Genomic DNA, 27,280 nt, shown 5'->3' on the forward strand with positions numbered 1-27,280 from the left:
GTGCAGGGGCTCTGCTACAGCCTGCAATGAACAAATGATCATTTCTCAGCCTAATTGAACGTGGCCGCCCCGCTCGTGCACCGAGGAGACAAAGCTTGGTAATTTGCTTCATTAAAATGCATTTTTATGTCATCGGAAAGATTAAAAAAAAATTGGTTCTGTTGATAGGGGAGATTAGAAAAATAAAATTTATCATGCAAACAGCACTTGCAAATGAGGTGTATTTTGGCATTCATACTGCTTATGTTGTGCAAGAAAGATAAGCCCTGAGCACTAAAGCACACAGAGCATCCACATTGTGACAGTAATCAACACTTCTTCAATAGGAATTATGTCACTACACCCATTTGAAGAGCATTTTGTCATTTGCTGCTGCAATGGCCACTGGGCCAGACTAAATAATTCCCAGCTAAGCTGTTGGGCAGAACACAGAGGATGCAGTGACATTCAGGAATTCTGGGGGTTTGGGGCTGTCAGCCTCTGTGTTCAAACCAAGAATCAAAGCCAAGACTCAGACAGAGACCCAAACTAGCAGGGAAAAAATTCAAAAATCAAATATCATCTTGTCAGGTTGCAGACAACGCTGTCATCTGTCTGCACTCACTTTGTTTTAGGGGTTGGGGTTCCTGTGTTTGTAAAGCAATCTTGTTAGGAACAGCAAATTGCCATGCAGACAGCAAACAACTCCTCCAAAATAAAACAGACATTTGCCACGTCAACTAATCCATTCCTGGGCTCTGTCAGTTTAATAAAGTGTAATTCCAACATAAGCAGTTGAAAAGGAGTCCAGGTTGATATAGGTAAAAGCATCTAAGCCAAAATCACTTCAAAAGAAGCTGCAGATTTCTATCACACACTAAACCCAGAAAAATACCAAAGCACTTCATTATTTATTATGTATTTCAATTGCACTTTCACCACAAGGACCAGAGGTGAGTTACTGCCCCTCCCTCAGTCCTGCCGTGCCAGAAGCACTGAGCTCAGAAAATCCCCCTTGAGATGATCCCTGCACTCCCCAGCTGCTCCTCGGCGTGCCATGACTCAGTTTCCTTCTGGAGCAGCACAGGATACAGCAGGAGGGTAAATATAACCCAGAGTGCGGATCTGTCCCTGGGCACATCAAATGGGGATAAAAGGTCAGGGTGCTGCAGGCTGGGCTGGGCCAGGCAGGAGCTGGGGCTGTTCTGTGCCCAGGACAGGGCTCTGCTCTTGGGCTGGGACAGACCCACGGACACCAAACTGACCCCGCTGCCGCTGAGCAACCACAGCTCCCTGGGCCCTCTCTGTTTCTCAAACCACCCCTGTGCCCTGAGGGAGGACAAATGCAGCCCCCACATCCCCCAGCACTGGCTCCCATCTGGAAATGCACACCCAGGGATGATGGAGAGAGCCAGGCAGCTCCATTTTAGAGATGCCCTTGAAAATGAGCTGGAAAATTCTGACAAGCAAGCTCTGTGGTGTTTGTTAATCCTGCAGGCAGCACATCCCTCCCCTTGGCAACGGGGAGCTCAGGGGCTGGGAGTGCAAACCCTGCTCTGAAAATACACCAGGAACTCCTGAGTGCAAACCCTGAGTGCAAACCCTGCTCTGGAAAACACACCAGGAACTCCTGAGTGCAAACCCTGAGTGCAAACCCTGCTCTGGAAATACACCAGGAACTCCTGAGTGCAAACCCTGAGTGCAAACCCTGCTCTGGAAAATACACCAGGAATTCCTGAGTGCAAACCCTGCTCTGAAAATACACCAGGAACTCCTGAGTGCAAACCCTGAGTGCAAGCCCTGCTCTGAAAATACACCAGGAACTCTGATGCAACCCTGAGTGCAAACCCTGCTCTGGAACACACCAGAACTCCTGAGTGCAAACCCTGCTCTGTAAAACACACCAGGAACTCCTGAGTGCAAACCCTGAGTGCAAACCCTGCTCTGGAAATACACCAGGAACTCCTGAGTGCAAACCCTGCTCTGGAAAATACACCAGGAACTCCTGAGTGCAAACCCTGAGTGCAAACCCTGCTCTGGAAAATACACCAGGAACTCCTGAGTGCAAACCCTGAGTGCAAACCCTGCTCTGGAACACACCAGGATGGTTTGGGCTGTGCTGGAGCTGGAATTTGGAGTTTCTCTCCCATCCCACCCCAAAACAGCTCCTGGCCAGGCCAAGGGGCCAGGCTGGTGATTTTGGGATCAGCAGCAAGGTAAATGCTCAATAGATGAAAATATTCCATATGAGGGCAGAGAGACGGCAGATCAAGGAGCACACACAGCTCAGCAAACCCCAAAATGATATTGGTGAGGAAACAGCAGCTCCTCTGGCAGCTGGGCAAAGATCAACATCAGGGAAAGCACTGAAATCACCCACTCTGCAGCCAAGGTCACTGACAGGATTTATGGATTTATCCCTCAAGAGCCTTTGCTGAACATGAAATGCTGAAATAATTTTTTTTTAATCTCTCCCCCCGCCCCTTTGGGTTCCCTCATTTGCTGGAGGCCTTTAAAATTCATTCCTTTTCACAGCTGGTTAAACAATGGAATCTTTTGGCAAACTAAAAGGACAGAATTGATTGCCCTACACAAACTTTTCTGCACGTATAATTGATTTTTAATTCACTGCCTTATTTCCAAAAGGACTCGACAATAAACTCGGTGCTGTATGTGCAGTATTGATCCCTCTCAACAAGGGCTTGGATCAAAGACTGATGCAAGTTAATCACAAACAAAAGATTGTTATCTTTCATCTAGGAACCTGTGTTTAAACCAAATTCCCCTTCCTGGGCTGTATACACCTTGTATTTCCCAGCTGTACTGCACCTCAGCATTTTGTACACCTGCCAGCTACTCAGTAACTATAATTTTATGCAACCTTTAAATAACAGCTTTTCCCCCCAAGCAGAATAATTTCATCCTTCACTGGTCACTTTTGACTGCGAGGGCTGACGGTTCTTTTCCACTCTGAGTTCTTAGAATAGGACACAGACAAGACCTAAACTAAAATCTGATTTATTCTTAAACTAAAATTTGATTTATTCTTAAAACACAGCTCCTACAACGCCACAGCAATCTGAGTCTGGTGGTTTGTTATCTCAGTGCTCAGCTAAGTTTCAGTTGTTCCTGATTATCACACTTGCAGACGTGGCTGCATCAGTAAATCCCAGCAAATGTTCATTTAGTGGGATTTCACTGTTTATTTTCTGTGTTTAGAACAATGACACTGAGCAGTCACTGGTGTCAACCTTCCAAGCCCACTGCAGGAGTGAGCTCAGCTTTTCCAATACCCCTTTTGTGATTTCTTTCCACTCCTCCATTCCAGAGGCCCCGTTTCAAGCTGGCTCTGAATTTTCTGTAGCTGCCACATAAACAGTAAATAAAATCCATGGTGTTGTTGCCCCAGTAAGCAGCTCTGCTTTCAAAGGAGAACATGAGAACAATGTTTTCACCAGCACACGCTCCAAAAAGGGTGGATGAGACCTTTGAGGATGATTCCAGGCAGAGAAGCCAAGCAAATAAGGCTGTGGGTTTTGCATAAGTAATTCCTCGACCTGCCACACTGGATTACAAACACTTGCAAACACATTAGGGAAGGAGTTTGCTGTCTCTTGTCCTTTCTGGCAGAAGCATCTCCACTTGTGCTTTCTGATAAACGAGTTTAAGCTGAAGCCAGGTGTGGATATTCGAAAATTTATGAACTTGTAAATGGATGTACACGGCCAATTAGGATTTAGCAGCAGCCAGGATTAACCAGCCCTGCACATAAACAGAGGAGCTTGTTTGAGTGGAGGCTGTTTACCCCAACCACTCGGCACCAAGAGCCATGTAAAACATTTAAAGGCAGAATATTCCAGGATACAAGGCAGAAGTCAGGGATGTCAGGGGTGGCACTGCCAGCTCTGCACAGGGGCACTCACAGAATTCCTCAGGAACACCTGGCAGCTTCCTGCAGAGTTTAACGTGGATGGAGCAGAGTGGGGAGCAGAAGGAACTGCCCAGCAAACAAAGTTCAAGCTCTGCTTCACCCAGATCTCCTTCAGCTCGGGAAGGCACAGCCCTGAGTTCCAAAGGTGCTGCAATTAAACCCCAGCAGGTCCTCATAATGCTAATGAGGAGCACAGCTCCATGCAGGAGAGCATCCCTGTGCAATAACCTGCAGCAGAGCAGCAGCAAGCCCTGCCTGCAGCAAGCATGCATAAATAAACAGAATTAATAACTACCCAAGTGTGGACGGGTGACTTAATCTGTTTCCATTAGATGCAGCTCAGCCCCAGGCCTTTGTGGTATTTAAAATGTGTTCATCATGTTTAATTAAAAACCTAATAAACTGCAGGTTCCTGCACTTCTGATTCGGATTTCTCTCTCCTGAAAGTCCCATTGATTTCATCAGAACTTCTGATAAAGAGAGAAAAAGGCACAAAGAGATAGAAGTGTGAGCTGGACCTGGGCTGTGGGGTGAGCAGAGCCAGAGCCAGCTCCTCTCCTTCACACCTCAGCACATGAAGCACGCCAGAACAGAAAATTAGGTTCCCATTAGGTTCCCCAAACCAGAGATGCTCACTGTACCCTGAATAAATCACACTCTTTGATAGGTTATTGATCCCACACTCTTTGATAGGTTATTGATCCCACAAGGGAGCTCACTCTTGCACTGGAGCAGGCCCAGAGCTGCACTGACACCACTGAGGTACAAAAGCCATTCTGCAGAGAGCATTTTCTCTCAGGATTGTTCATGGTAATTTTTTAAGGACGGTTTGTCGTGGGAGATGCTCCCAGTGGAACCAGAGCAGGGGATGGAATGGGGATGTTCATTTAACCTGACCCCAGCTGCACCATCAGGGCGGCAGCAGAGGAACAGAGGCACTGCCAGACCCATCTCAGGCTCCAAACCCCCTCCCACAGCAGCCACAAAGCATTGCCCAGTGGGGCAGAGCAGAGCAGCCCCACTCCAGCCCCACTCCAGCCCAGGGGGGGTTTGGCTGCCTGCACCCCAACCCCACACACACCTGGCAAACACTGACAGGGCCATTTCCAGAGGACACCACGAGGTGCAGGGCAGAGCTCAGCGCTCTGAGAGGAGATTTACACCTGCAGGAGGCACAGACCAGGCCAGCTCTGCTCCCCTCCTGCATCCTGCAGCCTGTGAACTGCAGGAGATGCTGCTGGGGCTGTGTGTGCTCAGAACATCCCAGCCAGGCATCAAATGTGACAATTGCTGCACCCTGCCCACAGGAGGGAATGCTTGAGCATTGCCAGGGACACCGAGCCCATCACAGCTCTGCTGGAAACGGATGCTGTCAGCTGGGGAAGGAGCTGCTGGAGCTGCAGAGCAGAGCAGGAGGTGCCCTGGCCACTCTCTCACGCTGTGGGCAGGGCTGGCTCTCACCCTGGGCCTCTGCATTTACACACTGGGACTAAAAACCCTTTAAAACCAGCCCCAGGTTCAGAGGCACGAGGGAAACAACAAAGCCCAGCCCTCATCTTTACACAGCCCCCATCTAACTCAATCAGTGGCCAATTTTATCCTCTGTTTAATTCCATCTAAACATCTGCAACCACATCAGCAGCAGGAAAAATACCACAACTCCCATCCTTTGTTCCAGTCAGGTCTGACACTGCCAAGCAGCTCCCACCTCCCAGTTTGGAGCTGCTCTCATGGAAAACAAAGGCTTTGGCTTTGGCCAGCTGAGAGCCCACAAAAAGTTCTAAATGTGCTGGTATTATTGTCATTATTATCATTATTATTATTCACGTTAACTGACCAAAGCTCTGTATCAGGTGTGGGATCTGCTTATTCATCCAAGTGCAAACTTAAATCTCAGTAGTTAAATTAAAATAAACCACATTTGCTGGGCTGCCAGGAGAGATTTATTATTATAAGTCCAGCCCAAATAAGGACAGGGGTTGGACCTGGGCCTCCATTTCCCCAGAACTGTCTGGGATTATCCCCAGCACATCCCTGGCCCTGAGATGAAGGCACACACAGAGTTAATGCTGCCACCACTGTTTCACTGTTTGGGCCAGATGAGGCTTTGACACCTCAGTGTGCTCTGAGCAACATTTCAGTGCAGAATTCCTCTGCAGTTCAGCACCCTGTGGGTAAGAGCTCTCTGTTTCCCAGGGCTGCAATAAGGAAACCTCCCCTGCAAGTCTCCAAAATGCTCCCAAATGCTCCAGAATGCTCCCAAATGCAGCAGAGCTGCTTGGGGCTGGAGCTGCAGGGAGCAGGAGGCTCTGAGGCTGTGCAGGTGGAGCTCTGCTGTCTATAAATAAGAGCACAGTTTGATCTTTGGCTCTGCCCAGCCTGGAGGGCTGCCAAATGTTTCTGGAAACTTGGATGGAGCAGAACAAGAGCAAATATGATAAAATGAGCTGGGGCTGACAATGATTTATGGAGTCAGTGATCATTACTCTGTGCTCACAGAGCAATGCTTCACTTTTCAATAAACTTTGTTTTTTTCCATTGGTGAGGCTCAGTTCTCTCTCATTTAACGTGGGTGGATCACCCAGAGCCCTGAGTGCAGCAGCTCCAGCACTCACAGCTCGGGGCAGCTGATGGGAAAAAAAGGAGAAAAAGCTCCAGAGGGAGAAAAGGAGACCAAAAAACCCCAACCAAACTTTTCTGCTGCCATTTTTCCATGACTAATTAATTCTGTCATGCACTGCATCAAGTTTTTTCATTTATACCCATGCATGTGTACTTTTATTTACACACCCACCCTCTTCCTGCTCATAAAGAAAACCTCTTTAGGAAGAAAAAACAAAAACCAACATAAAAAAGCAAGAGCAGCAAGGTGAAGCATCAAGGCTGGAGGAGATAAATCATTTCCTACCACTTCATCCTCAGTCCAACACTTCTCAATCAGCTTTGGCACAGGTTTCTTCACCAGGCGCTGCAGGGCTTTCCCAGCATCGTAGTTGCTTTCATGGAGCTGAAAGAAAGAAGACAAATAGATCATCCAAAGGAATTAGCAGCGATCTGATATTGGAGGGGGAAAACCACTACAGGAGCCACAAGAGATGTTCTGTGCCTAATTATTGTTCCTGCTGATGTATGAGGTGAGTGTAACAACCTGAGGGGAAACTGAGGCTTCAGAGGGGAAGCAGCAGCACCAACCCAAGCAGGGATCCCCTCCCTCCTACACCTGCCCCAGGTAATGTTCAACCCAAAGCCTCACTGCTCCCTCCCCCTCACAGGGCCCGGTGTGATGTCAGCCATGACAAAATAAAAATTAATACATGATGGGTTATGTTCTCCACTCTATTGTTCTTCACTTCACACAACTTGGCTCCATCTCCTGTGGTCAGCAGGAGAAAAAATAAATTAAAAAACCAACTTAAAAGAAAATAGTTCCAAGGCTCCCATGGTATGCAATGCCTACTTACAGGCATGGAAATAAGATGTTGCCTTTTCTGCTGGGTACACATTAATTTTCCTCCCTGTTTGCACTCCAGCACTGGGAACCGATCCATCTCAAAGAAAAAAGCTCGGTTTGTTTTGCCAGCTCACCTTGCAAATGCCTCTTTTCTGTGCATGCCACTGCCCAGAGGATTTTTCACTCGGGAGATGTGACAGGGCTGAGGAGAATGGGGCTCCTGTTTCCCTCCCCTCCCCGCTCCCTCCCAAGCAGCAGCAATGCCAGAGCTCTTTGTGACTTGGAGGGCATCTTTATTCTGCCTCAAGGACAGCACGTGCTGCTCCCTGGCAGTCCAGTGCCCAAGCAGCTCAATCTGCAAGGAAAACAAACCAGACAGGCCCAGAAAGAACAGCCTGGGCTGACAGGCAGCTGCTCCAGAAAAAGAGGAGTTTACAGGCCAGCCACAGATTATATGGGGTGAACTTCTGAGCAAGTAATTCATTAATAAAAACCCCAAACCCCGTCAGCACAGACCTGACAGAGGAGAAATGGGGAAGAGAAGACCCCTGTGAAAACATGATACAAGCTTAGGGGCTCCTGAAAAATGTTAATTTTAGCAGGTGGGAGTGGAAAAAAAATGTTTTATAAATGCCAGGAGTAGAATAATGCAGCAGAAAGGAAAAATATTTTCTCTAAGTGCTGGAGTTAAATTTACATGTTCCAGTCTGGCTCCTTCTCTGCTTTCTACTTTCAGCCATTGCTGAGCACTTTATTGGCAAGATCCAGAGGATAAATAACAGCTAATGATGACTGCCTCTGGTTTCATTAACTCCTGCTTGAACTTCTCCAGGTGTTTCTACAAACACTGCATCACTGTCCAGCCAGCCAGAGAATCTCCATTTTTAGCATTAACTCTGCATCCACATTTGGCACCACTGTGAGATTTGATGTGTGAACAACTGCAACAAAGGGAACCACCACAAATGCACCCTGAAACAGAAAATACAGCAACTTCTGCACCACAGGGCAGGATTAAAGCACAATTCTGGATGTGCACGTGCCCAAAAGGCTCCCTTACACTGCTTTACAGACAGCCAGGGCCCAGGGAAGGGATTGCACATCAAGGCTGCACATTCCCACAAGGTTCCAGTTCCCACTGCAGCCTCTGAGCAGAGCTGCCATTGCTGTCTGGGTGATGCTGCAAATAAATTCTCCTTTGGCATGGCTCAGCTGTCAGGCACCTCCAGTCTGTAATGAACCCATGAATTACATCTTGCAGCTCTGACATCTCTGGGCTTGCTCATCAAAATATTGTTCTTCAATTGTAATTTATAACTTAATTTAAATGTCCCTTTCCTGTGACCTTTTTAGAGCAGAGTGCCATTGCATGTGGCAGCAAGGCTTCCTCTGGCAATTACAGCCATTCTGCTGTGCCTTGGAGAGCCCAGCTCGGGCAGGCTGCAGGCAGGGCTCAGCATTAAATAACTGCACTCCATTAGGAGCACTGAGATCCCAGAGCCGCCTTCTCCAAGGAAAAATTGCTGCAGTCTCATGGGAGCGCTCCTGAACTGCTCCAGAAGCAGAGCCCAGCCTGGTTTGGGCTGGGCCTGGGAGCAGAGGGGATTGTTCAGCCAAACCCACCCCAGTGGGGCTGCAGCACATCCAGCACTGACGGGACAGCCCTGAACCCCAGAGCTCCCAGCTCCACACGGGCTCTCCCATGGGAGAAGCAAAAAAGGAAAATGAGGAGCAGGATGGGGATCAGTGCCACGAGCAGCTCCATCTTTGGGTGTGAAAACTCCAACCCAACACCTGATTTAATACAAAATGCAATTCAGGCCCCTTCTTTCAGTAGCAGAGCTGGCAAATTTCAGTGGGCTGTGGATGTTCTGTACAGCTGTGGACATCTTCCCCTACAGTGAAAATAGAATATGCTCCTTTTAGCTGTTATCATTTATAAAGCCCAGCAACACAGGAGCCCCAAGTGCCCTTTAGGGTATAATTTGGGTATCAGACAAAATCAAACCAAAAAAATCCAACTTCCATATCTTTCCCCCAGCTCTAATCTATTTCAGGCACCTAAAGAGCTGAAGATTCAAATCCTGATGTTTGTGATGCAGCCACTTTGTTGTGCCAGACAGCCCAAATGCAGCTGCAGAACAGCTGTGGGGCACTACAGGCAGGGCCAGGGCAAGAAATGCCAATTACCTGCAAAACTCACCACAGCCTTTAAAAACACCTTCCAAACCCAGCAGGATTTTGCATATTCTCCCAGAACTTTATCAGCAATGACAGCAGTGGGGCTTGGCCCTTTCTGACCTGCCTGTAAGAGTGAGGATGAGGATGGATGGAAGCTCCAGAGGCAGAAGTGTCTCCTGCACTGGGACAGGCCTGGGCAGGGAGCCTGGCCCTGCCTGTGTGAACCAGGAGAGCAGCTGCTCATTAACATCACCCACCAGCAAAACCAGTCGCAAGCAGAAATGCTAACATATATTTAAATAATATTTTTTTAATGCTTTCAACCTTGTCTGTAGTTAATGAACAAGAAAATCTGGTCTAAGGGCAAGTTAAAACAGGGAGTAATTTGTCTGGGTGACATCTTAGTTAGGAGTGAATTTCCTTGCACTGAGATTAGCCTGTCATGTTTGTCACTCATAATGACACGTTCCCATGCAGCAGAGCCATGAGAAGGCACAACAACACTATTAGTAAAGAGAGATTTACACAATATTAGCATATCATTGTTTGGGCTCTCCTCCATGTGGCACTACATGAGCTTAATGGTGCTGTTTTTTCATCTGCTGGGGATACACAGGAGTGGCTGGCTGAGATTTCCCTAGCAGAAACACGAACCAAACCCCAGAGATTGTGGGTCCCGCTCTGGGTTTGCAGCCTGCCTGCCCCAGGCCTGCTGCAGCTCTGCTGCTCCACACAGCCCAGGCAAGGCTGAACCTCTGGGAATGGATTCTTCCTCTGCAGCTCTGCCAAAGCCGAGCACAAGGCAGGGAATGAATCCCTGCCTGGCCTGGAGCAGCACTGCAGAACCCTGAGCAGCAGGCACGGGTCACAAGGATGAAAGAGCTCAGGAGCTCCTGCCTTTGCCCTGCTGCGGACACAGAAAGGATCTGAAACCACATCTGGGGCTAAATCAGAGTCTGGAGGCAAAGAGGAGGGAAGGAACCATCCCAAACCTCCCCAGCACTGCCAGGTCTGTGCTCAACACTCACCTCGTTCCCTCTGCATTCCCAGACTGGCAGCACTCCCCCAGGGCAGGAGCAGCTTTCTGGGATCATTTCCTCACCACTATTACGGGAAAGGCTTGCGGGAGCTGCTGTGTGCTCCTCAGCCCTCCCAGTCCCACAGGGGCACCATCAGGAGGGCAGCAAACCCCAAATGAAAAACCTATTCCCTTCCTAGGGGTTACAGAGACAAACGTGGCAGCAACAAACACAGGACAGGAGCTGGAGTTCACCTGGAATGCTGAGTGAACAACCCTTGCAGGGAGCTGAGACACAAATACATGTGTGTGATGTCTGTGTTGCATTGTGCCTTCCATGATCTCCATTTCTATCTGGCACAATTAACAATAAATCATTCTGGGGGCTCACAGCACCTGTTATTACATAAATAAAACAGCAGCAAAGGAGCTTGTCAAGACTGATTTATGTGAAGTGCTGCCCTGAAGTTTATTGGATTTCCATAATAAGAAATCATAGCACACCATTTTCTTTTACATTCATCTTCTGGGTTGCATATGGTAATTTCTAAACAAAGACACAACTTAGTGCAGGTTAAGAGGCTCACAAATCATTTATCAGATAAATCTGATCTCTTTTAAATTGGTGGTGAACTGAGAGACAAAAGAGGCACCATTTTGTCAGGACAACAGGTGAGCTATCTAAACTGTTTCAAGCCAAAAAAGCAGGGTCTCAGAAATAAGTCAAAGTTTCTTAAAATATCCCTGACAGAACTATTATTTATAAGGAAACTCTTTTCTAGAAAAATCCACACTGGACAAGGAAAGCATTTCCTAAAATAGACATGCATTAGAAACACAAAGAGAAAAGAACCAGAAGAACAAAACCAAAATATTTTGGGACTAATCTAATTTCAGAAGCAAGAACTCCACAAGTGCAGCTGCAGATCCTGGGGCTGCCAAGCCATTAAAGGGAGTAATTAAAGTAGATAGAGAAGCAGTGAAGTTAAATGAATTTTCTGCATTAGGCTATTATTATAGATAAGGGCAAAGAAATTCCAATTCCAAAAGCTCCTTAATGATTATTGACCTTAACAGAAGTTTGAGTCTCTGAGAAGGAAGTCAGGGAAGAGCTCAGCCCAGAGCAGAGGGGTGAGGCACTCAGGGAAAGGCACTCAGGAGCAGAATGCAGGAATTTCAACTGCAGCTAAACCCAGACCAGACCCAAGAGCCAGCTCAGGGGCAGCTGGGCCAGTCCCAGCCCCTGAGCTGAGCAGCCTCCCAAAAACACTCCCTGGGGTCACCTTTGAGGCACCACCCATGAGTTCATCACCGAAATTCTGCAGCTCAGAGCTCTGAAAACCACCTGGTGTTTGAGAGAGGTTCCCACCAAGAAATGGGACCCCAAAAGCTGGGTGCCCTCAGTCCCTGCTGTTCCAGGGTCACTCACCGTGTTCAGGGCATTCAGGGTGGTGTCGTCCCGCGAGGCAGCCACGCATCCGTCCTCTGTGGAGCCCCCGTCACACATCCCTGCAAAGGCTGCCATGCTCCTGCAAAGCCAGGGACAGGGGACACTGCTCAGCTGGGCTGGGGCACCCACAGGGCCCCACACACACAGGGGGTTCACACCCCAAATTGTGGATTTTGAGGTGCACAGGGCCCCACACACACACTGGGCTCACACCTTCAATTGTGGATTGTGAGGTGCACAGGGCCCCACACACACACACTGGCTTCACACCCCAAATTGTGGATTTTGAAGTGCACAGGGCCCCACACACACACTGGGCTCACACCTTCAATTGTGGATTGTGAGGTGCACAGGGCCCCCACACACACACTGGGTTCACACTCCAAATTGTGGATTTTGAAGTGCACAGTGTCCCACACACACACTGGGCTCACACTTTCAATTGTGGATTTTGAGGTGCACAGGGCCCCACACACACACACTGGGTTCACACCCCAAATTGTGGATTTTGAGGTGCACAGGGCCCCACACACACACTGGGCTCACACCCCAAATTGTGGATTTTGAGGTGCACAGTGCCCCACACACACAGGGGGTTCACATCCCAAATTGTGGATTTTGAGGTGCACAGGGCCCCACACACACACACTGGGTTCACACCCCAAATTGTGGATTTTGAAGTGCACAGGGCCCCACACACACAGGGGGTTCACACCCCAAATTGTGGATTTTGAAGTGCACAGGGCCCCACACACACAGGGGGTTCACATCCCAAATTGTGGATTTTGAAGTGCACAGGGCCCCACACACACACTGGGTTCACATCCCAAATTGTGGATTGTGAGGTGCACAGTGCCCCACACACACACTGGGCTCACACCTTCAATTGTGGATTGTGAGGTGCACAGGGCCCCACACACACACTGGGCTCACACCTTCAATTGTGGATTGTGAGGTGCACAGGGCCCCACACACACACACTGGCCTCACACCCCAAATTGTGGATTGTGAGGTGCACAGTGCCCCACACACACACAGGGGGGTCACACCCCAAATTGTGGATTGTGAGGTGCACAGGGCCCCACACACACACTGGCTTCACACCCCAAATTGTGGATTTTGAGGTGCACAGTGCCCCACACACACACTGGGCTCACACCCCAAATTGTGGATTTTGAGGTGCACAGTGCCCCACACACACACTGGGCTCACACCCCAAATCCTGGATTTCAGGGCCTTGCCACACTGTGCATCAAATAAGGCAGCACAGAGCTGCAAAGCTGAGTCACCCCAGCACACAGAGCAAATCCAGCATTACAATCCAATCTCATTTGCTTTCATCAGCCACAAGTCTGCACTGCCAAAGCAGCAGAACCTGAGCAGGATTACAGAAGCTGAAACCTGCAGCCAGAACAGCCTCAGCAGACAGCAAACTTTGTGCTGTCATCTTGGTTTTAATGTCAGAAAACTGACTGAAACTGCACATTCCCCAGCCTCTGAATCCCTGCAAGCTACAAGTAGTTTCCAGAGACTCTGAATTCCTGTGAAGCCCACCAGGGGTTTGCTGAGGTGCAAACTGGAGCTCGCAGGGGATTGACTCCCTGCAGGGATGCTGTGCTGCACCCACAGCAGCTGCTCCTTGTACCCACCCCAGCCCACCCTGCTGCCCTTGCACTGCACCCCCAGAGCCACAGAGCACGGGGGTGTCACAGACATCGTTTATGGAAAACCCTTTCCTTCAGATTTTTCCTCCTGAGAAGCTGAGAGGCCTCAGGAACAGAATGCAAACAATGGTTATCTGCTGCTGTGGAATGCAACAGGTGCATCTGGGATTGGTCTCATGTGGTTGTTTCTAATTAATGGCCAATCATAGCAGAGCTGGCTTGGACTCTCTGTCTGAGACAGAAGCTTTTGTTATCATTCTTTCCTATTCTATTCTTAGCTACCCTTCTGATGGAGCCTTTTCTTCTATTCTTTTAGTATAGTTTTAATGTAATATATATCATAAAATAATAAATCAGCCTTCTGAAACACGGAGTCAGATCCTTGTCTCCCCTCCAATGCAAGAACCCTGTGGACACTGTCACGGGGGTGCTCTGCTGGCCCAAATCTGAGATTTCTCAGCCCAACCCAAGGTGTCGGCTGATACCCCGGCACCCACAAACATCCCAGAGAGAAGGAGGGGCTGCAGGCACCCAGCCCAGCCCAGCCCAGAGCAGGGAGGGGCACAACTCACCTGGCTGCCCTCAGGTACATCAGCAGGTCGCAGTCGTTGACTCCGGGCATCCACACCAGCTCCTCGTGCTGGGTCACCGTGTCCCCGTCCGGGGATGGGAACGGCTGCAGCTCGGGGAGCTTGGCCTGCAAACAGGGCACACACATGGCACACATGGCACTGGGCTGCAAACAGGGCACACACATGGCACACATGGCACTGGGCTGCAAACAGGGCACACACATGGCACTGGGCTGCAAACAGGGCACACACATGGCACTGGGCTGCAAACAGGGCACACACATGGCACACATGGCACTGGGCTGCAAACAGGGCACACACATGGCACTGGGCTGCAAACAGGGCACACACATGGCACACATGGCACTGGGCTGCAAACAGGGCACACACATGGCACACATGGCACTGGGCTGCAAACAGGGCACACACATGGCACACATGGCACTGGGCTGCAGACAGGGCACACGCATGGCACACGCATGGCACACGCATGGCACACGCATGGCACACGCATGGCACACGCATGGCACACGCATGGCACACGCATGGCACACGCATGGCACACGCATGGCACACGCATGGCACACGCATGGCACACGCATGGCACACGCATGGCACACGCATGGCACTGGGCTGCAAACAGGGCACACACATGGCACACATGGCACTGGGCTGCAGCTCAGTCTGCAGACAGGGCACACACACACAGGGCACGCACACAGGGCACACACATACACACACACACAGGGCACACACATACACACACACACAGGGCACGCACACACACACACACAGGGCACACACGGCAGCTGCTCCTGGCTCAGGAGCACTCCCAGCCCCTGGAATTTCTGCACTGGTGGCAGCTGGCAGGGGGAAGGTGCTCACGCAGCTGCTGCAGGATTTGTTCCACGTTTCAGAACTCGGAGGTTGCTGAGGCATCGAGCCCAAGCCATGCCCTCCACGCAGCACTCCTGCCTCACAGGGGCAGTGCCTTTCCTGATGATAACTCTGGGCTAACCCCACCTCAGCCCCCTGCCAGGGGAGCCCTTCTGTGCACAGCAGCAGCAGAGATGGAAGGGAAGCACTCTGCACTGCACAGCCCCTGGTTTGGAGCTGCAGAGCTGCTGGACAACTCCCCTCAGCCACAGCAGCTGCATTGTCACTGGATGCTGATCCAGCTGCTCCTGCCTGCCTCAAACCCTCCACAACACACATGGAGGGAGGCAGCCACCAGATGGGTCCCATTTTACACCAGCAAGAAACCCTGCAGATCTGACACCAAGTTCAAAATGAAATGCTCAGTAAATCACTGGGACTCTGAAGGGAAACAAAGACATTTCCTGAAAGGGAGATAGCTCAGCAAAATGAACACTGCCTCTAAATAAGTATTACACTCTATCCAGAGACCCAATTAGCATCTTTAGTCATCTCCTGCTCCGAGATGAGATAGCTGAGAGCCTCTTCAGAAACAGCTTTTAAGCCCTATAATTACCTCCTATGCTCACAACGCTAAACGTATTTGAGAGGCAACATTTATACATAACCAGTAATTACAAGTCACAGGTTCACATGTCTTTCATGTTCTGCTCTTTAATCTGTACTTTATTTTACTTCTTGCCTGGGAAAATGGGGATGTCATTGAAGTTCTCTCCTGGCTGGGGCTGAGGCAGCGCTGGGGTTTCTGTCAGAGGCTCTGCAGCAGGCAGGGGCTGCCCCAGCCCAGGCTCAGCCTCCTGTGCCCTGGGACGTGCTCAGTTATCCCCCAGAGCAGCCTCCTCCTCCTCACAGCCCCACTGAGGCTGCAGGAGATGCCCAGGATAACCAAGCTGGCACCTGGGGCCACCCTGTCCCCAGCCCAGAGCACCGAGTGCCACCTCCAGGGCTGGGCCCCCCAAACCACCCTGGCTGTTCCCTGGGCACCCCAAACCTCCCTGGCTGTTCCCTGGGCACCCCAAACCTCCCTGGCTGTTCCCTGGGCACCCCAAACCTCCCTGGCTGTCATTTGGAGCACCCCAAACCTCCCTGGCTGTTCCCTGGGCACCCCAAACCTCCCTGGCTGTTCCCTGGGCACCCCAAACCTCCCTGGCTGTTCCCTGGGCACCCCAAACCTCCCTGGCTGTCATTTGGAGCACCCCAAACCTCCCTGGCTGTCATTTAGAGCACCCCAAAGCTCCCTGGCTGTCATTTGGAGCACCCCAAAGCTCCCTGGCTGTCATTTGGAGCACCCCAAACCTCCCTGGCTGCCCCAGGAGCACCCCAAACCTCCCTGGCTGTCATTTGGAGCACCCCAAACCTCCCTGGCTGTTCCCTGGGCCCCCCAAACCTCCCTGGCTGTCATCTGGAGCACCCCAAACCTCCCTGGCTGTCATCTGGAGCACCCCAAAGCTCCCTGGCTGTCATTTGGAGCACACCCACAGGAGGGAGGTGAGCTCTCAGAGCCCTGCAATCCCTCAGCACATCAGTCTCCTCTCGTGTCCCTGCTGCTGTGGGGATCAGAGCACTGAGGGTTCCCAGCCCAACCCCTCTGAGCCTGTCCTGGCACAGCTGGGGGACAAGGGGGGCTCCAGAGCCTGCTGGAGCTCGGGCTCTGCATTCTGCTGCTCTCTGAGGGGCGTCAGTGATGATTTGGCAGAACCAAGGATGAGGGAGGGACAATGGAAGTCTCAAGCAAGAATTAACAGGATTCTAAATCCATGGACCTTCTTCCTGCTTTTTCTTCCCCATCCACAAATGCACGTGGTAATTACACCTCAGAGCAGGGTGACTAATGCCTGCCAAAATATGAGATGACAATTTGAGATGAAAGTTGTTTTGAAGGTATCATTTACAGTGCTCCTGTTATGACTACTGAAAAGAACACTACAGGTTTAATTGCCAAGGACTTTTTTCCTCTGAAGGCAAAACATCCTCAAGAATGTGACATCAGGTTCCATAAATATTTACTTTCACTAGCTATTAAACAGGATTTTTAAGAGGGTCTGAATGAATATTCATCACTTGGATGCAAAACTCCAGCACTTGGACACTGCAAAGTCAATTCTCAGGAAAAGGAGAGGCCCCAGCTGCCAGGGACAGACCTGGCCCTATGAACCACTGCAAGCTGGATGTTAATACTCTTTAAGAACAGATTATTTCCAATGCTTATGAAGGATTTCTCTCAAATTAGAATTAACATACCAGGAACATCCAGAGTCTTAACCTTATTCTGCTTCCCAGTGTGTGAACTCACTCAGCAGCTCCCTCAATTTCTGTTCTAACAATCCCAATGACTTAAAGCACTCCTTTAACTTCCAGCAGTTACTCACATTCCCTCAGTCTTACTCAGGAATTAACCCAACTACAGAAAACCATGAACATATCAACATCTGACAGAGAAAAATCTCAGTGACTGAGCTGAGGAGGGCTGGAGGACTGAAGTGAGACACCCAAAGATGATCTAAGATCCCTGCCCATGTCTGAGCACAGCAATTTCAAACACCTGCACACACCCAGGGGCCAGAGCATCCCTGGTATTGAGCACAAACCAAGCCCTTACCTGGTGGCTGGGTCCCACTCTGATTTCACCTTGGGTACTGTTCAGCCTCCTAAGGTGCAAAGGAAAAACAGCAATGAGAAAGAATTGCAATCAATGAAATTCAGGGTGATGCTCTTTTGTCACTGCATTTCCAGTGCAAACAGAGCAAGAACAGAAATTAAACACCATTGAGAGAACAGGAGGGGATGTGCTCAGGTGTGCTGAGCAACCTGGGCAGGTTACCCTTCCACCTGAGGGACAGTGCCACCCCCCAGGAAACAAACCCACTCCAAAAATGAGCCAAAAGCCCCCAGAAAACAACCAGAACACGTCAACATGTCTTCCCCCAATGCAGATTTTTGCAAGACAACCTGACACTGTTTCCTTGTTTTCAGGCTATGCAAGGAAATGACTGAAGTAGGAAATCAATTTTCTATTTACAAAGTCATACATTAAATACCAGGTTACTACAAGGTGTCAGAAGGGGAAGCTCACAACAGCAGCTGCTGCTGCTCTTGGTTCCCTCCCAGAATCCATTTTGGGGCCATGCACATCCCTGCTCTCAGTGTTCCTGGGCTGGTTTGTGCCCACCCTGAGCCCTGGGCTGGCTTCAGCTCAGGCAGGAGGAACCAAACATCCCCCAGATCCCAATTTCTTCAGCTGCACCACACCCAGTATGACAAACACACCTTTAAGAACCGAGGCTGGACCATCCTGTAATTGCAAAGTTCAAATCCAAGTTTGGGATGGGACTTGTGCCCCCAGCTCCCTCTGTGGGACCCAGTGGGGCTCTCCAGCCACCCCTCATGAGGGACAGAAATATTTCTGTGTGTCCTTGCACCACCAACCCCATTTCCAGGGAGCATCCCCACCTCGAGGGGCTGCCCCCCTGCCCAGGAGCTGAGGGCTGGGCTCAGCTGCTCCATTCTGGATTTCAGCAGGGCACAGAGCCCCAGGCTGCCCAGGGACACAGGATCTGCTCTGTGCTTCCTGCTGCTCCCACAGCCACGGCTTTCAAACGGAGAGGGAAATTCTTGCTATGGAAACTAAAATGCAGCGCAGATTTGGAGCTAAATCATATTGGTGAGGGCAATTACAATGAGAATGGAACGGCACCCTTGTTTATTCCATGGGAAAGGGAAAAAAGGAGCCAACGCTGGATATGAAATGTGACACAAAAGAAACTGCTGTAACAAAGCAGTATCCATAGCAACAACAACTTAATATTTCAGTCCTCCTCAGCTGCAGTGGATTAAATATAATGACAAGATGTTCCCTTTGAAAAGTAACCTGTTGCCATGGCAACGTTGTGTTCTGCAAAGTAAACAGGGGCTGGTCAGAAAGGAGCTGGGAGCCAGAGCTGGAATATCAAAGAGGAGGAGGGGAGCAGGGCAGGCAGCAAGGCTGGTGCCCAGGGCAGGCAGCAGGGCCAGCAGGGCAGGGAGCCCCTTGTCCTGCCCCTCCTGAAGCACCAGGGCAGCCTGGAGGGCACTGAGGGCAGGTCAGGGTGGGCACAGCCTGGGCACAGCTCTGCTCTCCCACCCTGGCAAGGAGAGAGGGAGGAAGCTGGCACAGCAGTTCTGCACAATTCCCAGCACAGAAATGAGCTTCACCCTCAGTTTGCCACCTGCCTGGTGTCTCCATCACTCACCAGTCACCCAAGGCTGGCACAGCAGAGCCTGCACAGTTCCCAACACAGAAATTAGCTTCATTCTCTGTCACCTGCCTTGTCCCCACCACTCACCAGTCACCCAAGGCTGGCACAGCAGTTCTGCACAATTCCCAACACATAAACCAGCTTCATTCTCTGTCACTTGCCTTGTCCCCACCACTGAGCAGCTCCCCGAGGCTGGCACAGCTGGCAGCCCTGTCCATGGACACAGTGCCACCAAGGACAGGGACAAGGCCACCTCAGGTGCCCCAAGCACAGCAGGACAGCTCTGGGGAGCAGCTGGGCTCAGGACTCTGCTCCAGAATGCCCAGAGCTGGGCAGGAGGCAGGGCTGGGAGCTCACAGCAGGGCTCTCCCCAGGCTGGGGCCATGGCAAAGGGCCCCGGGGGTTTGGGCACTGCCCTGTCCCTGGTGCCAGCCCTGGCAGGTCCCTGGTGCCAGCCCCTGGCAGGGCCCTGGGGGTTTGGGCACTGTCCTGTCCCTGGTGCCAGCCCCTGGCAGGTCCCTGGTGCCAGCCCTGGCAGGTCCCTGGCGCCAGCCCCTGGCAGGTCCCTGGTGCCAGCCCCTGTCCCATCCCTGGTGCCAGCCCCTGTCCTGTCCCTGGTGCCAGCCCTGGCAGGTCCCTGGGGGTTTGGGCACTGTCCTGTCCCTGGTGCCAGCCCCTGCCCTGTCCCTGGTGCCAGCCCCTGCCCTGTCCCTGGTGCCAGCCCCTGGCAGGGCCCTGGGGGTTTGGGCACAGCCCTGTCCCTGGTGCCAGCCCCAGGCAGGGCCCTGGGGGTTTGGGCACTGCCCTGCCCTGTCCCTGGTGCCAGCCCTGGCAGGGCCCTGGGGGTTTGGGCACTGCCCTGCAATGCCAGGATCACCTCCAAGGTGGGATCTCAGCAATGCTGCTCCTTCCACCTCTCCCTTTCCCCTGCCAGGGCCCAGCAGCAGAGCTGCCTGCAGGAAATGCACATTTCTCACCCTCTGCAGCTGCCTGGCTTTATCTGTGCTGCCGTGGCCACCCTGCCCTCAGTGCCCTGCCCTGGGCTCTCTGCCATCCTCTGGAACCATCCAGGAACAGCCCCAGAGATAACTCAGGGCTGCCATCCAGTTAAAAACAACCCAAACAAAGCCCAAAGCCAAACCAGAACCCCACATCACACACAGGACAGCATTCTGTGCCACCACAGAACCACCCCAGGCATCCCTCCCTGACTCTGCACACTGACCTGATCCCAAATTAAATTACAGGGATGCTCCAACAGAAGAAGGTTTTTAAACCAACCACAAACCTCCTTTCAAACAGCTGAGGAGGTGCCCAAAACCAGCTGAAAAGGTCATTATTTCTATACAGGCAAAGATTAAAAGAGGAAAGGCATATCCTAAGGCCAGGATAGTGAGGGATTTGGGCTGTATTTTTGTTTTTATTAGGCAATAACAAACTGCAGCACTGAACAATGAATCCCAGGAGATTTGGGGCTCTGTATGAGGCCTGGTACCAACACCAACACTGAATAAAGCAGGCCCATGTCAGATACATGAGTTATAAATAATTATAAACTGCAGTCCCACACTGGGCACTGACCAACCAGCCATTGTTAATGACCAGACATTTACATCCACAGAGAGTGAGACACAGCAAAGCAACTCCTAGATACTTGTGATTGCTGCAAAATTAATAGAAATTCCCAAGGAAGTCCCAAGAAAAGGAGTTTTTTTAAAAAAACAATCCTTTAATTCAAACAGCCCAATACCCAGGATGAAAGACAAGACCCCAGCTCTTCAGAGGCAGCTCTAAAAACATCTGGCAAGGATCATTTTGTTCCATCTTAGAGGGACAAAACAGGGGAGAACAAAATGACTCCACTCCAAGTTCAGCAGATTAAAAACCAGTTTATCAGGGCTGAGAGGGACTGGCACTGCAGCCAAGAGCATCTGTTTATGGTCACTGTTGGGAGGCAGGAAACTGAGCCAAGGGGATCTGGAATTTTAACCCAAAATTATCTTATGTTCAAACACTGCACACTCCAAAATGCAACAGGGACAAACACGTTCAGGCTGCACAACCTTTAACCAAAAACCCCCACAACTGCCTCAAACCTGGGTTAAATAAGAGAAACAAGTCCCTGAATTCACCTGTGTCCTAAACCTTCATCTTTAAAGCAAGATTTTTAATTTATTTTTACAGAAATAGTATCCTAATGTCCAGAAAATATCCTTGCCCCTTGTACGCTTAAACTTCATTTCAAACCTGTTGTAACTGTGTGCTGCAATAATTAAAAAAAAAAAAGAAAAAAAAAGCAGAAGCAATTTTGTGTTCTGGGTGAAAACCCCAAGCTGTATTTGAGCAGTGAGTGCCTGCTGCCCCAGAGCAGCCACCAGCAGACGTGTCCCAACCCCAGCCTGCAGCAGGAAGCGCTGCTCAGACAGACACACAGGAAAGGCTTTTTCAACACCAACTTGTTCTTTCATCGTGTTTATAGAGGAGGAAGGAAAACAAAGCCCACAGAGAGCCCTCAGAGCTGTCCCCTGCCCAGAGCTGGATGGAGGTGACAGAAAATCGGCCAAAGGAAGGAAATGTTCTCCTCCCACAGGAATTACCTGGAGGGGAACGTTTGCCTGGCAGGTGCCATGGGCACCTCTGACACCTGCTCACCCCCAGATAAGACAGACACCTTTTTGCATTCTGATCACAGGTTCAAATAAATGAATTACTGGGAACCACTGCGCAATGCAAAGGTTTGTATCTGCTCACATTGATTGAACAGAACCAGGGTGTTGTTTAGCAGCAGCACTGGGGAGTGATGTGTGAATGAGCTCAGCATGGATTGGTGCTGCTGAAGAGTTTGTCCTGTACAGGTCCTGAAATGGCCAGGCAGTGCCTCTGCCCTCCCCATATTCCCAAATATTCACTGTTAGAGCAGCCTGAGCTCCCCAGCAGCAGCACAGCCCCTGTGCCAAAGGCCACTGGGACTCTCCATGAATCTCCATCAGGTCAGGGCAGTGCTGAACCCCTGGGCTCTGAACCTGCCTGAGAACACAGAGCTGCAGCTCCCTGAGCAGCACACAGGCACACGCAGAGCTCACAGGTGCCACAGGTGATAAGCATGAGGAATGGGAGGCATGAGAGGAGCTGGGAGGTATCCCTAGTTCCACCATGCACCTGGAAACAAGCTCTAATTAAAACAAATTACATCCTAAAGAATTGGAAGGAAGGGGAAAGAGGTAATCTTGCTGATTTATGCCTGGAAAAAAAACTGAAATGAAGGCAGAACAAAGGGAAGAGACTATTCTTCATGCAAAGGACAATACTGAAGCACTTCCCATGATATAGCAGCAATTTCTAGCAGCTGTTTGGAGTGGCACTAACTCACCAGACCACCCAGCAGCAGTGCCTGAGCTGGGAGCACCTGCTGGGCCTGGGGCAGGGCAGAGCTGTGCCTGGGCAGGGAATGGCTGCAGAGCCCGGGGGCACTGCCCAGGGCAGCTCAGAGCCTCTGCAGCTCCTGCAGCCCAGCCTGGCCCTGCCACCCAGGGCTGGGGCTCTGGGGGTGTCCCTGCCTGGGGGAGCAGGGACCTTGGCTTCCTCTTGGCTTCCTCTTGGGTTTTGGTGTCTGGTTTTATTTTAAACCCAACTCACACAAACCTGAGCGGCTGCTTGCTGATGACCTGGCTGCCCAAGCCCTTCCCTTCTGTCCAGAAGGGAACAATTAAAACCAGTGCTAAGGACACAAGCTGCCACATCCCCGTGTTCCTGCAGAGCACTGCTGGATGCCTGCACACACTCAAGGAGCTCCTTTATTAGGAATAAGAATGTGTCAAGGCTCAGGCCTATGGAGACTCCTCTCTGAACCATGAGAAGATCCCAACCCTAACCCTAACCCACGAGGAGATCCTGCCAGGCTGAGCTGTCTCATCATTAGCAGGACTTTGCTCAGCCAATGGCCAAAGTGATCCACATCAAAGAGGTGTCCTTGATGTTTTTATGCTCTGCAGGTATAAAAGGAGATGGTTACAGGAATGACACTTGGGGCAGGACACAGACGTGGACGTGGCACTGACATGGGCAGGATTCTGCAGGTTTATCCATCACCCATTCCTCAGCTTCTGACAAGAATCACAGACTGGGTTGTGTTGAAACAGATCTTAAAGCCCATCCACTGCCACCCCTGCCATGGCAGGGACACCTCCCACTGTCCCAGCCTGGCCTTGGGCACTGCCAGGGATCCACAGCTGCTCTGGGCACCAGTGCCAGGCCTGCCCACCCTGCCTGGGAAGAATTTCTTTCTCTCTTCTCATCCCAGTCTGTGTTCTGTTATTCTGAAGCTGCTCCCCTTGTGTCCCTCTGTGCCCAGGTGAGCAGCCCCTGCCAGCCCCAGCCCTGCCAGGTGAGTGACAATGAGTGCAGGCCTAAGGGCCAGCCCCGGCTCCAGGTGTCACTGCGAGCAGCACTCAGTCCTGTCCCCTTCCACCCAAAGCTGCCCAGCTCCAGAACAAGGTCCTGAGCGAGCCCAGCTCTGCAGGACAGGGCAGGACAGGCACAGGGACAGACCCTGGCAACGAGAGCACACACACAGGAGTGACCCAGGCACAGCCCCAGGTCCCCTCACCCCCATTTCCACCCATCAGTGACACTGCTGCCTGTCCCATTTCTGTCCATCAGTGACACTGCTGCCTGTCCCATTTCCATCCATCAGTGACACCACTGGCTGTCCCACAGGGACCAGAGCCTGCCCTTCATCCCATCAGCCTGACCCTGTGCCTGCTGAGCCTTGTGGTGCTGCACAGCTGGCCCTGCACAGCTGCAGTCCTGCACAGGGCAGTGATGCTGCCCTGCACAGCTGCCCTGCACAGCTGCAGTCCTGCCCAGGGCAGTGATGCTGCCCTGCACAGCTGGCCCTGCACAGCTGGCCCTGCACAGCTGCAGTCCTGCCCAGGGCAGTGATGCTGCCCTGCACAGCTGCCCTGCACAGCTGCCCTGAGCTGCAGTCCTGCCCAGGGCAGTGATGCTGCCCTGCACAGCTGTCCTGAGCTACAGTCTTGCCCAGGGCAGTGATGCTGCCCTGCACAGCTGCCCTGCACAGCTGGCCCTGCACAGCTGCAGTCCTGCCCAGGGCAGTGATGCTGCCCTGCACAGCTGCCCTGAGCTGCAGTCCTGCCCAGGGCAGTGATGCTGCCCTGCACAGCTGCTGCCATTCAGCTGCACCAGTGCCACCTGCACGGGCAGGACAGGCCAGCACAGCCACAGCAGCCCCTGCTCCCCTCTCTCACCTGCTCAGTGCCAGGCTCAGTGCCCTCCATCAGAGGTACCACCCATCCTGTGAGCCCCATCCTGCTGCATCCCCCTCCTGTCACAGCATCCCTGAGCTGCAGGGCGCTGCATGCACAGAGCTGCATGCCCACGGCTGCATGCCCACGGGTGCCCGCTGCCGTGCTGGCAGCGCCGTCGGGAGCCCCGGGCGATGCCCCAGCCCCGCGGCGATGCCCGGGCTGCCGCCGCCTACCTGCAGGGCCCGAGGGGATCGTCCATGGCTGTGCCAGGCGCCCGGGGCCGGGCACGATCGCCGAGGCCGCCGCTCCCGGCCCGAGCTGCGCCTTTTGCCCTCTCGCAGCTCAAAATGGAGGCACATGCGGGCTGCCCGAGCTGCCGAGCCTGCACTGAGCTTGTGCTGTGACCTAAGCCCGCACGCAGAACGCACAAACTTCGCCCTCGGACCGGCGGCACTGAGCATGTGCTGTGACCCTCCCTCCCTCATCCTCCTCCCTCCTTCCTCCTCCTCCTCCTCCCTCCGGAACGGCTCCGCACGCCGCCGCTGCTCCGGCAGCGAATACGGCGCCGTAAATACAGCGGGGATCCGCAAAAACAGCCGGGGATACTGAATAAATACAGAGGGGATCTGGAAATACAGCGGGGATCTGCTGACAAATACAGCCGGGATCCGCAAAACCAGCCAGGAATCCGCGAATAAATACAGCCGGGGATCTGCTGATAAATACAGTCCGGGATCCATCAATAAATACAGCGGGGATCCGCAAATAAATACAGAGGGAATCTGGAAATACAGCCAGGGATCTGCTGATAAATACAGCCCGGGATCCATGAATAAATACAGTGGGGATCCGTCAATAAATACAGAGGGGATCTGGAAATAAACATAGCTGGGGATCTGCTGATAAATACAGCAGAGATCCGCAAAAACAGCCGGGGATCTGCTGATAAATACAGCCCGGGATCCATGAATAAATACAGCAGGGATCTGTAAATAAATACAGTGGGGATCTGTAAATAAATACAGCCCAGGATTCCCTAGTACAGCTGGAGATCCTCTGATAAATACAGCGGGGATCCGTAAATAAATACAGTGGGGATCTGCCAATAAATGCAGAGAGGATCCGGGAACAGAGCCAGGGATCCACTGATAAATTCAGCCAGGATCTGCGAGGCACATAGTATTCTCCCATTTAAAGAATATTTTTCTCCCATTTAAGGAATATTCTTCTCCCATTTATGGAATATTATTCTTTGGCACCCGAGGAGCCCGGCTTGATTCTCCCTGCCTGACCCTCCTGCACCCGCCTGCATCTCTGACCCTATTGATGCGCTCTTAGGTACCCATTTACATGAAGGCAATGTCCCCTCCAGCACACACAGCTTTAATTGGGACACATCCCTCTGTTCTCCAGTTTCTGAGATGCCTCCACCTACCATGAGGCCAAAGAAGGATAAAAAGTTCCCCAAATATTGCATTTTGAAATACAGAGTAAGCAAAGCAGATCAGGCCCCAGAAAAATCCTTCATTTTCTTGTAACAATCCCGTGAGGAATGTTCATTGTAGCAGGGGTGGATACACAATTTCCTGGTGTATCACAAGTTTCAAACGGCACAGAAAGGACAAAATAACCTTTCCTGGAGCTCTGAGTCCTCCAACAACAAAAGGGTCTCATCCTACACATCCTCCCCAGTGCTGGGGATGTTTCTGCACTCTGGGGTTTTTCTATTTATTTTGCAAACACAAACGCACAAAAATAGCTTCTTTGCAAACACAAACACACTAAAATAGACCCCAAACATGCTGAGCTGCATCTGAGAGTGCAGCAGAAGTTTCTGAGCATCCCATGGTGAGCCCAGAATGTCTCAGGCAGAAATCCCTTGCACACACAGTGCCCAGTTTGGGATTGTTGGGGTCCCACCCCACATTGCCCCAGCAGGGCTCACTGCAGCCTTCAGAGCCTTTATTATAACAATTTCACACAACCAGGGGTGCTTCTCATCCTCCATGGAACCAAAACACCTCCTTAGGAAAGCAGAGCAGGGGGAAGATGGAACTGACAAACCCCCAAAACCTGCAATGAAATGTACCCAAGAACTAACAAACCCCCAAAACCTGCAATGAAATGTACCCAAAACATCAGAGCAAAGATGGAACTGACAAACCCCCATAGCCTGCAATGAAATGTACCCAAGAACTGACAAACCCCAAAACCTGCAATGAAATGTACCCAAAACATCCTCAGAGCAAGGGAAGGTGGAACTGACAAACCCCCAAAACCTGCAATGAAATGTGCCCCAAACACTTTCACTTCCCTCAGCAGAGGAAATGCAGCAGCAGAAACTCACAGCCAGCCACGAGCACCAAAACACAGCTCAAAAAGGAAACCTGGCTGCAACCAAATGAAGAAAAAGCGACCTTGCAGAGCTGGCTAATTGGAGTAATTAGCTGATCACTAAGTGCTCTGCTCTGTCCTTTCATTGATCCTTTCAGGCTCAGTCATCCTCTGAGAGCTGGAAGAATTAACAGCTCCTCTACCCAGAAAGTGGGTTTAAAACCACACAGACAGCACCAAAAATGCCATTTCATGGGGGAAA

General features: G+C 51.3%; 1 protein-coding gene across 1 annotated transcript in view; it reads right to left on the reverse strand.

Annotated features, from left to right (window-relative positions):
• Positions 1-27,280, reverse strand: part of RERE (arginine-glutamic acid dipeptide repeats) — a 166,532-nt gene that overhangs the window by 49,677 nt on the left and 89,575 nt on the right. Inside the window, 4 exon segments of the mRNA XM_064730880.1 lie at positions 6,819-6,917; positions 11,990-12,089; positions 14,247-14,371; positions 17,782-17,830. Coding sequence (XP_064586950.1) covers positions 6,819-6,917; positions 11,990-12,089; positions 14,247-14,371; positions 17,782-17,830 — 373 coding nt within the window.

The sequence above is a fragment of the Zonotrichia leucophrys genome, chromosome 21 (genome assembly GCF_028769735.1).
Source record: "Zonotrichia leucophrys gambelii isolate GWCS_2022_RI chromosome 21, RI_Zleu_2.0, whole genome shotgun sequence".
NCBI lineage: Eukaryota > Metazoa > Chordata > Aves > Passeriformes > Passerellidae > Zonotrichia > Zonotrichia leucophrys.